Raw genomic sequence first — 11,977 nt, forward strand, 5'->3', positions numbered from 1 at the left:
GCGTGCTGGAACAGGGCCAACTCGCCTTGTTGATCACCCGTCAATTGAGTGTTGATCAATGGCACGCGATGCAGTCAATCATGTGACCTCATGCACAGCACGTGCAAGTCACTTAGTTTCCTCCAATCAAAAGTTGGATGGTGCCATATCCTGTCATGCACCGTGACATGAGCCCTTTAAAAGCCACCTTGTTTCATCTCATTTGAGCAATTCTTTCTAATATTCAAGTCTTGCTTAAATGATTTGTTTATGGAGATAAAGGAAGGGGGGGAGGGGGGGCAGATCTAATTTAATGTGATTTAAACTGGGACAAAATGCTTCAATATGTGGAGCAGAATATGTGTATCACAGAAACCTGCTTGTCCCAGTACAATGCCCATTTATATGATCATAATGTTGTCATACTTTATTAAAATAATGACATGATGAAAGAAGATGTGAAAGTGTAGAGGAGGAGGAGGCTCAACGAGCCTGTCGATGAAGAGGATCATCAGCCGGCTGACGTTGAGCCCTGCTGCGTTCAAATGGCTCGTGGTTACAGACGTCGGTGCGCACAGTATGCTCGGCGTTCAAGTGGTTACGTCGTAAAAACACCGTTGCTAGGTAACAGCAACGTGGACGGCGTCTAGAAGATACAGAGGCTAACATAATGTAGGAAATGCAAAGACTGAAGGAAAAGAGGGTCAACATGTTCCTCAGCCGTAGGCTGTTATCCAAGTTATGAAGACAAACTCTGGTGACTAAAACTACAATATATTCCAACAAAAAATGAACCTCCATGACCTCTGACCTTTCTGTAAACGTCAGTAAACACATCACAACTCGTGAACTCGAGGCTTAAAGAAAATCTTAATTTCCTGTCGACCTCAACTGACCGATAGAGGCAGAACAAAGTCTTTACACAGCTTCCTGTTTCCATGAGTCAACAGCACCGCGTCCACATGGAGAAAAGAACACGGCAAGGTAAAAATATCATGTCTTTATTCATTATTCTCTAAAAAGTAGAAATAAGGTACAATGTGCATGTCACTCATCAAAACTGAACTAAAGTGACCAGTCCAAATATGAATCCGGGGGTGTGTGGAGGATCCGGTCGGCTCCACCTTCCCACATATCAGCGTCTCTGGATCTAGAAGAAACGAGAGGAACCAGCGAAGTGGAAGCAGCAAGAATGGAGAGAAACATCAAATCCAAGTTAACTTCAATATTAGCAGCACTTTAATAAAAGGGTAGAAAGCTACGTAAAGCGCAAGACAAAGATACTTTTATTTAATTAGTAAATAGTAAGTGATGGGTTGCAGGAAAGCACAATGCTCTGGAAGCTGCATGTGCAAATACCTGCTGTAAAACTGAGTATTCACTGACCTGCGATGGTGTGGTAGATTGAGGGCGGAGTAGAGCTCAGGTGTGCTGGGAGTTGGAACTCTTCCCTGATGTAACCCAGGAACAGCAGCAACGCCCCACTGGCCGGATGATGGAGTAATGGGAAGACAGCCGGACATGCTGCTGGACCCCAAACCTGACAAACCTGAAGTCAAACGCACACGACGGGTTTAGTTCAAGACGTCCGGAGTGAGATTATTCACCGCGTTAAAACATGAGCGTCACTCACTCTCTCCTCGGTGGTTGCTCGGTGCTCCTCGGACAAACGAAGGGGAGTCACACAGATACTGCTGCTTCACCAGAGAAGCTTTCTGCTGTTCAAAATCACGGCGCTGGAGACACAAACAATGTAATGTACACGGTAAAAGCCTGATTTTAGGCCAGAATGAGGAAACTACTGTAAAGGCCCAATCTGGTCTGTCCAGCCTGACGGACAGGCGGCCATGACACAGCGAATACCTCTTGGAATATATAGTCAGTCGTGTGACCCTTTAAAACAGCCTCTGCCTCCTTTTCTTCCCACCTCGTGGCTCAGTCTGATGGCAGCATCAGTGAAGGACTGCCGCTCCCTTTCAAAAGTCCTCCTGTGGTGACGGAGCTCTGCCCGGCGCCTCTGAAGACGCTCCCACTCTTCCAAAAAGTAGCAGTCAGCCAGCTCCGAGGGGACGGGGGTTACGAGGCTGTCCTGCACAATCAAACCGCAGAGAGGACGTCTGACACCGGCCATAGTTCACGTGAGAAAGTGTGCGTGTGCACATTGGACAGTTTTACCTGCAGCAGCTGCTGTTGTAATCTGACAAGCTGTTGACTTTCTTTCAGTTCAGTTTCTAGTTGAGCCAGCAGCTTGTCGTAGTCGGTATCAGCAGCAGTCGGACCTGCACACACAGCGTGTTCCTCACACCACACTTTCTCCATTATCATTCGCAAAATCAGAAAGTAACGATCACTATGGCCTTCGTAAAAATGACAACATTTCAAAGGAATCGCTCTTGAGAGCATGAAATGAGGGCGTTCACCTCCAGACAGGATGTCCTGCAGTCTCTTCTGCACTTGCCTCCAACCCTGGACAACTCCTCCCGTCACATGTTCACCAAGCGCCTCCTCAGCTTCATCCAACCTTTGATCTCCACGTTGGCTCGCGTCCTCCGACTCCGATAGTGTCTGAGATAGAAGGCGAGACGGGTGTCGTGTAGACAGCAGAACCTTTTTTATCAAAACAGTCTGAACACAGTGTTTTAACTGTGTTCCTGAGCTTTCTGTTGCTTCAGTCTTCCTCAGTAGGATTGTACATGTTCACAAGGGCAGATTTAAAGAGTCCTTGGTGATGGTGGCTGAACATTCAGTGTTAGGGATGAAATATTTTATTCATGCTTATGTTTTCTTTAGTGTAGAATCACCTGAAACTAAGAATCATTGTGTTTAAAAGGAGCGCTTGTTATCTACATGGGGAGTGAGTCCCCTTCTACAGATGCACCATGTTTCTACAGCAGCCCAGAAGGGACAAATCAACAGTCCACTCTCCTGTGACACTGCAGCGATGCTCCGTAGCTGTATTAGGTTCATGTGTATCCCAAAGGTTACTGCTACCTGGGAATTTAGATTGCGATACCAAGTCATCATATTTCTGGGATGGCCTATGTTTTATCCCTGTTGAACATCACTACCATCTACTGGAGACATTTGGCATTAAATAGGCCTAATAATGGCCGAACTCACACAGTTAATGAAAGTGAAATCTCATTGTTTCCGCCAACACGTTCTCGTGAAGAGCTTCTACTCTAAACGGACTTTGCCTCAGATTGTTTTTCCCATTAATTGTCCTTTTTATATTATTCCTTTGGGATGTACTCACTTGGTGAAGTCAGTTACTAACCACCACTGGCCTTAGTTTAAAAGGCTGTTCATTCCATCCTTCCTGACCTGCTCCATGTCGACTCGGAGTGCGTGGAGTAAAGTAGTGAGGCTGTGACGCAGCTTCATCGCCTCTCTGAGCTCTGCTTCTCTGCGCTCCAGCATCAGACGTAGCGTTGCCTCCTCTCGTCTATAAAAGGTGGAGAGAGCAAGTGAAGAGTAGAAAGAGGTGAAAAGATCAGAAAGTGCCTGAAAACAGCAGCCGACTCACTTTGAATTGGGCCTGAAGGATTTGATTGGTGGTTCTCTTCTGCCTCTCCCTCCGGGGGGGAAGTTCAGCACCTCTATGGCTGCATAGAGAAGCATCTCAGGATGGGAGAAACATTTGTGTGGATTATTGTGTCAGATGAGCCTCACTGGGTCCTTTCTCTCGGTGTCTGCCGGTCAGCTGCGACAGCCTCTCCTTCAGTCTGTTGCTGTGCAGCTCTCGACGTCGCAGCTCGGCCTCCTGCTGGTTGCACTGCAGCTGCAGACCGGAGCGCTGGCAAGAGGGAAGCTGTTTTTGAGAAAGTGTGGAGGTGTTCAGATTGTAATGTGTCACACATACATGCACCTTACTTTGGCCCGCTCACATCTCAGCATGTCCTGAAGCCTGGCCACATGCTCATCCATCTCGTTTAGTTGCTGCTACAAGATAGAAGTTTCTCCTCAGAGTTGGAAGCACTAATCTGTCTCGTTTAAGTCATTTCCACCCACCCTGACAGAGTCCCCGTGCTCTCCGTGCTCCTCTCTGTCCGCCCACCAGAGGTCGCTGTGATGATGGTCATTCAGAGGGTTGAGGCCAGGATCCTGAAGCAGAAAGGAGGCTGTAGCAAAATAAGCAAAAAACAGGGAAAAGGGGGAAATTGAAGACAACAATATGATGCCAAGAGGGAAAAGAATTGGACATGGATTTCCCAGCATCCATGTTCTGAAGTTTAAAGGTGAAACACTCCAACCTGAGGACTCCTGGTGTCCTCCAACTCTCCTCTGGCCAAACACTGAAGCCATCTGGGTTCAATAATCACACAGCGACAAGTGGAAACTTAACACAAACAAATCTAACGTGTGCAGGTCAGACAGACTATGTACTCATATGCACACCTTTCTGGAACTTTATATCACGTTGTCCTCACCTGAGCAGGAAATCCTCCTCAGGTACATGCGGCCTCCTTTATTTCCAGGTGGCGTCACTTTAACTAATTATCACTCACAATAAACACCAGACTGCAGCTTTCAACTCAAAGTTATTGAGTCCAACTGCTTACAGGATTGATATTAGTCACTACTTCTCATACGAGGCACTTTCTGAGGGTGTTGAGTTGCCAAGTTAAAAGAAATATCCTCAATGGGAGGGGAACCCTGATTACCCCGGAGACACGCCCAGCTGATTACTTTCAGATCAGTTTTTAAGGCCTTTACATCACCTGTGTGGTGACTTTTACTCTTGTATTCTGTTTTCAGGAGCCTAAATGCAGCAAACTCAGCGTTTGTTAGCAACATTTGTGGTCTTGATCTATTCAATTCACACTCGACACACCGATTCTGGTGACATCCTGTAGATTTATGACATGTGTGACCACATACATGTTACAGTACATCATCCTTTCACCGTGTTTAAATGAACAGTTCACTGATTCCACAGATGTTGACGTGTGCACGTCCTTCTGTCTTTGTGCTTTTACTTTGACACTGAAACACCTCACGTTGGATTGACAGTTAAAGTCTGGCATTAGATCTGAAGGAGTCTCAGAGTCAGAGAAAATACATTATAGAAATATTCTACATGATATCATGTCTGTACTGAAAATAAAAACAGAATTGATTGATGTCTTAAATTTTTATTACAACTCCTTATATATTTTTTTGATTACAACCATTGCGAGAGCAGTAAAACGGAGCAATGTTACAAAGTCTGTTAGGATTTCATCATAAAACATAATAGAAAAGAAATGATTATTTCATGTGTTATGAATTAAAAACAAATCAACATCCCAACTATAATGTGTTTGTATTATTGTTGCATGTTACCAGCTCACTCAGCTGACTTGTCCCCTGAAAATAAAGAAAAAGAAACAGCATTTATTGATTAAATATTGATCACTGAATACAGACATCAGTCCTGAAACCAGATTGTAATTTATGCTCACATATGATCGGTCCAACGGTGATGGGCGTCACGGAGGCAGAGTTGGAAACGGAGCGAGAAGTCCTGCTTGTGCATTGCTTCGAGGTGAACGGGGAAGGGAGACAAGAGGTGCCATCAAAACCCAAAGTTTAAGCAGCACTGAATATGGATGAGTGTGTTTGCTGCAGATTTCAACTCACTGGAACACAGTAGGAAGTCCTGCGGTTACACAGGCCGAGGCTGCAGTGCAGGTAAACGTCTCTGTATTCACCCTGCAGCAGGAAAAACAGAGCAGAGAAACGAGCCCGGAGGGACGAGCCGCTCTCAGCCAGCGACACCTGTCGGCGGTCGGCGGGACACCTGTCAGAGAGGATGGAGAAGGTCAGCAGGGCTGTTACACCTCAGTGTCCCACGGAGCGTCTGCTGAGGCTCGAGAGGTGCACGTACTTGTTCTGGATGAGAGGGTACCGATCGGGATCATTCGGGTTCGACGAGTGAGAGGCGAAACAGTTCTCCAGAACGACTGCAAAGCTCGGGTCGGTGTCCTCCACAGAGACGCTCACGTACAGCGGAGAGCCCACGGGGAGGGTGACCCGGCCTGCCGGGTACGTCTCCGTGTAGTTGGAGGTGCGGAACAGAGACATCGAGGCTCTGGCTCTTGTTCCAGAACCTGAAATGCCATCTGTCAACCTGCCAGGAAAACATATATTTGTTGTTATATTCCTTTATCATTCCAGAAAGTTCTGGACACTGTTGTTTTTTTGGAAGCGACTATGATCCTGCAACAGCTGCAGCTAAAAGATGGAGGGAAACATTCTTCTTTTGACTTCATGTCAGTGAAGATCTATAAAGTGTGACCGTGCCTGGTGTTTCTCCTGCTACGTCCTCCATGAGGTACCTGAGGTTTCTACAGTTCGTGTGCAGTTGTCCTTTAAAACCATAAACAAGGATTCAAACTGGTGGAGGGATGGAGGGATTAACTTTACAATACTTCTTGAATACAATTCCACACTTATATTATGATATTAAAATAACCGTTACACACATGGTGGTTGTTGTACACCTGCATTTGGTGAGTGATGTTCCAGTTATGCTCATTAAAGTGCTACTTACGACAGGGAGGGTCTGATAGCCACGTTCAGGCGGGTGTCTGTGTCCAGGGGATAAACACAGGAGAAGGGAAGACTCGTAGGAAGGGTGGAGGATGAGTTATCTACTGGGTAGATGAATAAACTGTTGGAGTAGATGGCATGTGTGCGGTTGGTCTGAAAGAGAGGCGAGTAGATTATCAGCCAGTTTAATGATTATGTCAGCTTGGCAGGGCGTATTAGAAGCAGCAGTATGTCCAGTGTTTGCTGACCGGGAAAAGTCATTTTAATTTTTAGCACTGAGACCATATTAATTATGTATTTAAGGCAGTTGTGTATGAGGGCTACAGAAGGAAGGGAGGGAGGGAGGGAGGGAGAGAGAGAGAGAGAGAGAGAGAGAGAGAGAGAGAGAGAGAGAGAGAGAGAGAGAGAGAGAGAAAGAGAGAGAGAGAGAGAGAGAGAGAAAGAGAGAGAGAGAGAGAGAAAGAAAGAAAGAAAGAAAGAAAGAAAGAAAAAGCAAGAGAGGTCAGGTCTTTACCGTCAGTGTGTTTCCACAGGAACCTGTCTGAGCATCCGCTTCGTACCAAACGGTGTCATCATGCACTCTGACCCAGGAGCAGTTGCGGACAGCCAGGTTTCCAGAGAAAGGGTTCAAACCAGTGGACGCCATGCCGGCCAGCTGCAGTCCTATTCCCAGTTTCTCACGGCCACAAACCAGCGTGAAGGGCAGAAATGGTGGGTGCTGGACTGAAGACAAAGATTCATGGTCACAGAATCCAAACCAAAGACAGGAGATGAGATAGAAAATACTAAATGAGACCAGGATGAGAATCTTGGTGAACCTCCATCACACTAGGAAACTTCAACTGTCCCATGTCAAAGCATTTAGGAAACAACATTAGACTTACATTCACATACAGCGCTGGCGTCCTCGCCATGAACACAGTTGTGGACCCCGAACCCTGAATGTCTGCAGTCCGTTATGGATGATTCCCTTCCAGAACATGAGACGTTGTCCATCCAGATGGGTCCTCTGCCCTGTCCAAAAGCTGCATTAGATGGTGCTGATCGAGCCCTGCCACAGCCCAGCTGTCTGCACACCACGTTGGCATCGTTCAGGTCCCAGACATCGTCACACACGGTCCCCCACTGCCCTGCATGGTAGACCTCCACTCTGCCAGAGCAGGAGCTGTTTCCTCCGTTGGCCAGGCGGACCTGCCCCTCCACTGCTGTGCTGCTGTCTGCTGTGGTCGTCTCAGTCATATCCTGTGTTCTTGGAGAAGATGTGGTTGAAGAAACTCCAGGATCTGCTCTGTCCTCCTCTGTTTACAATGTAAAAACAGCTGATTATTTTGCTCATGAACTGTTGAATTTGAGAACAAGAGTTATCTTCAGTTAAAGGAATGGATTAGATGAGAACACTGAATCTGCTCTTACTCTGCTGAAACATTTGAAAAGGAACAATACCTGCGCAGTATGCATGGTTGCATGAAGTTGGGGCCACAAGTTTGTAGACATAGAAGTTTCCATAGCAGCGTTTGACTTGGATGGTGTATGGATTGGAAAAGCAGCAATTGCCAACCCATGAGTTACACACAGTACGATTTACAATTTCGTGTGACTGCGTGGGATTCGGTTCTTTTACCCACAAAGTAGAGGCGGTTCCACACCTTGAGTCAGGTATACACCTGTCTGGAATATGAGCACTGGCTCGCTGCAGGAACAGGCGGTACCAGCCTTGCCACGAACGAGTCCTGTCACACTTGTTCAATATCTGTCGGTTGTTTATTGAACGCCAGTCATCATGTAATGCAGTGTAATTCTCACAGGGGTCGGCACACCGGGCAGTGCCGTTAAAATGGATGCAGTCCATGCCTAAAGGACAAACTGTGAGCTCACAGTTGTACTGGACAGATTGGGAAGGCTGGCCGGATCGGGTTCTGGAGGCAGCAGCTGGCTCCAGGCAGTCATAGGAGCCTGGTGTGTTACGGCAGATCTTCGGTGTCTTGCACGGTGAGTCTGGGATGGAGCACTCGTCAGTGTCCACGCAGCCGCTGTCTGGAGCCCACTGGTAGCCGTGGCTGCAGCACGAAGAGTCACTGCAGAGTTTTGTATCGTAGCAGGTGATACCATCGCCTACGAAGCCGTCTTTACAGACACAAGAGACGGCCTGGCTGGCGAAGGAGTCGCCTCTTTCCTGCGACTCCAAGCAGGTGGCTTCATCGTGACATGCGTCACAGCCGGTAACGAGCGTCCCTGCGGAAAGTACGGCGACACTTTGATGCTCGCTGTTGCAACGTTTGAGTATCTGTCACATGCAAGTGATATTAAATGAACTAAACCTTTCTGATTCAGGGTCATTTGTGTATTCTGAGAACATTTATGCAGAAACCAAAACTGTAGAGTTGAGTAAACAGTGTGAGATTTACATTTCTTGCATCAAAATTACAAATGTTCAATTTAGTATTAAGAGTATCACTGTTCTGATATTTATAAGGACATATTTCATCTTTCCATACTCCACACGTCCGATGGTGGATTATTATTACAAAGGCAAGTTAAGCAGTTAAATTCTGCTCAGGCCCACAGAACTTTATTTAAAATTTTAGTCTCCAAATATATATCTAAAATATAATCAACATAATATAATTAAGATCTGTGAAAGAGGCAGTTCAAAATATGAATCAAATGTAAGTTCATCCAAATTTAACTAAAGGAGAATTTTTTGGAAATTGCCTAGAAAATTTCAAGTAAATATGTTCATGTGTGTGTTCATGTGTTATCGGTGAACATGTAATAATTACAGCTCGTCCAGATGTGACAAATAAATTCATAAAAACACCCCAAAAGATGTAATTTCACAGTGAATATACAGTAGTCTTAACTAAATAAGAGGAGATTTTACCTGAAGTACTTCCTGTAAAAATATGTAAAAGTATGAGTGAAAACAACCCCGCAGGAACTCCCATTATGGACCACATCCACCAAACACACTTGCTGGAAAAAAGACAAAGGACACGTTTAAAAAAACATATTTTATGCTGCCTAATGCTGCATAAGCTTGATGATTCTTTCCATCTCTGTGCTTACCACGGAGAGACTGAGGGAGCGTCCAGCAGTGAAAAGGTTGAAGGAGAGAAGCTACCAGTGAGTGAGACTGTGAGAATTTATAGGCCCGTTTCTGTTTGTAAAGGACACTTCAAGGTCATTGTGAACATAAATGAGTTGCCAACAGCACTGATTCCTATGACATCAAAAGAGTTACTTATTAATCAAATAAAACAAAAAGGATCAATTTCAAACAGAACTGTCATAAAACCAAAACCTTGTGTCAATACGAGGTATTTTATGGTGTTACAATCCATCTCAGGTTTGGAAAAATAGCCCATTTATAACCATCTGAAATGACAGAGTACATCCCTTTGACCTGGTAATCTTATCTTGAGGTCCACTTTGATGTTTTATTTTAATATCTAAGTTTTAAGATGTACTATTAGTGGAGGAAATACTCTCCTTTACTGAAATACTAGTGCCAATAAACAAATACAACAAAATACTCTAGTAAAAGACAAGTACCTCAAAACTGTACCTTAGTAAAGTACTTGAATAAATGTCGATACACTTTCCACCATTATTATGTTCATTCCATCATAAATGCATTGAAAGCGTTAAATGATTCTTAATGTCAGCTAACATCATGTGAATCTCAACATCGGTCATCATGTATGAATTAAACCAGCACATGTAGCCGATTATTATTTACTGCATGTCCCTGTTGGACGTGGTCTTATGTAATGATATGGCTTTGAGTTGTTCCTTTGAGAGGAGCGGCTCACGCTGAATGTTCATGGACAAACACTGAAAACACAAGAGGGACTCGCCTTTCTTATTCTCCCAGTTTGATTTATTTCCTTTTTATTATATTGACTGTTCCCTTCTTTTCATTATTTTCTGTAATTCTTTGACACTTTATTATATCTTCACCGTAACATTTCTAAACCAGGATAAATGATTGACTGGCTGCTTTGTTTCAGTGTGAGAAGATTGTGCTCATAAGATTTTTACAGCACTTTTTTGCTGGTAAGTATGTTTGTGCAATAGCTTGAACACTGTCTTGGAGGGATTTTGTGTACCTGTCAGGACATATTCAAGAATATGACTGATGTTACAGATCAGATAACCAAAACCCACCATGAGGCAGAATATATCACAACACACGGGGACAGGACGCTGGACTTTGGGGGTGTTTTGACTGCGTTCATGTCGGACAGTCGATCGTAGTCTGTAATAAAAAAACCTGTTCACATGTTCACTATCGTAGATCGGGAAATGTTTCCCTGATGAACTTTTATTTTGAAATCGGAGAAAGCAGCATGAAGAATGAGTGACAGATTCAGATGATCAAACCTGCACAAACACTTTCATACACGAGACACCAGCTTCAACATCTGGACTTATTGTTCGTTACTGTTTAAGTGATGTTTTTACAAATTTCATCAAGGTCATTAAAAACGACGCAGCTTTTTTCTGCCATGGCAACCATTTCTTTACAAACATAACAACAAGAGAAATCTATTTGTTTTGCATTAAACTTTATACACATCAATAAATAACAGGACTGATGATAGGTGGCCTGTGTGGTGGCAGCTCACCTTCAGACCTACAACATAACAGACTGAATCACCTGTTAATAAAAATACATACAGTCAGTATTATTGTTTCTTATTATTTCCTCATTTATATAAAATGCTCTATAAAGCAGAATTAGACTTCTGGTCCAGTGTTGTTGTGTGATCGTAACGTAGTGCTGTAACTTGGGAGATTCAACAAGGATTTTTAAAGTCAAGTTTTACAGATAAAACGGTTCGTGCAACTCTTTGCTTGGAGAAGAAGAGGTGTTTAACGTGGCCACTGGGAGACACCGTACACCGTCAATAAATCAGTCAGTTTAAACTTTTTAAATTCTTTAACAGCTTAATAATCCCACGAGAGACGTCTCTGGTTAACGTTGCTTCTGTCCAGCGCATTGACTGTATATAAAAAGTGATGTAGTCTCCGGGTCTGAAAAATGAAGCCAATGCGGGAATTGCCTTAAAGTGCAGTACCACTGAGGACCACTAGTGGCTGGCTTCAAAAAAAAAAACTCTGGCTCGAATAGACTCCCATTCAGCCTTCTCTCTGGAAATACACAATTATTTAAATTGCTGGTCCTTTAAAAAAAAATAAAAAAAATCCATAATTATCACATATTAAGTCTTCAAAGAAAAGTATGTTTGGCGTGGTCCGGCGTCAAACATCTCCTCAGTCAGTGTCATCGAGGAGGTTCTCCGACTCCAGTTGCAGCGCTGCCTCCACGCTGTGAGAGTACCTGAAGCCCTGCAGGTCAGCTGTGAGGAGAACCTCCAGAACCGGTGGCTGGAGGAGGGAGGAGGTCACAGACAGACACAATGACAGTCACACATCCTGCCGCAGCACTCAGTAAAAGCAC

The 11,977-nt window shown here is 44.5% G+C and overlaps 3 protein-coding genes across 3 annotated transcripts in view; all 3 read right to left on the reverse strand.

Moving 5' to 3' along the window:
* Positions 1–1,044: 1,044 nt before the first annotated feature.
* On the reverse strand, positions 1,045–3,651 carry LOC138192369 (afadin- and alpha-actinin-binding protein). The gene is made up of 8 exons (XM_069139726.1): positions 3,506–3,651; positions 3,304–3,424; positions 2,400–2,544; positions 2,155–2,258; positions 1,907–2,068; positions 1,613–1,715; positions 1,366–1,528; positions 1,045–1,129 (listed from the first exon to the last, which is right to left on the reverse strand). Exons 1-8 carry the CDS (start codon positions 3,598–3,600, stop codon positions 1,045–1,047), a joined length of 978 nt encoding a protein of 325 aa, XP_068995827.1. The 5' UTR covers positions 3,601–3,651.
* Positions 3,652–5,116: 1,465 nt separating this feature from the next.
* Positions 5,117–8,850, reverse strand: LOC138192370 (uromodulin-like). Its single transcript, XM_069139727.1, has 9 exons — positions 8,832–8,850; positions 7,957–8,745; positions 7,398–7,811; positions 7,028–7,236; positions 6,515–6,666; positions 5,849–6,091; positions 5,602–5,761; positions 5,424–5,499; positions 5,117–5,328 (listed from the first exon to the last, which is right to left on the reverse strand). Exons 1-9 carry the CDS (start codon positions 8,848–8,850, stop codon positions 5,309–5,311), a joined length of 2,082 nt encoding a protein of 693 aa, XP_068995828.1. The 3' UTR covers positions 5,117–5,308.
* Positions 8,851–10,388: 1,538 nt separating this feature from the next.
* slc26a11 (solute carrier family 26 member 11) overlaps positions 10,389–11,977 on the reverse strand; it is a 9,742-nt gene continuing 8,153 nt past the window's right edge. The window contains exon 15 of the mRNA XM_069139778.1: positions 10,389–11,904. Coding sequence (XP_068995879.1) covers positions 11,791–11,904 — 114 coding nt within the window. The 3' untranslated portion in view covers positions 10,389–11,790. The remainder of the gene's footprint in view (positions 11,905–11,977) is intronic.

The sequence above is a fragment of the Embiotoca jacksoni genome, unplaced genomic scaffold (assembly GCF_022577435.1).
Source record: "Embiotoca jacksoni isolate LCO1_2020_lvr unplaced genomic scaffold, fEmbJac1.0.p SCAF_85, whole genome shotgun sequence".
In the NCBI taxonomy this organism is placed as follows: domain Eukaryota; kingdom Metazoa; phylum Chordata; class Actinopteri; family Embiotocidae; genus Embiotoca; species Embiotoca jacksoni.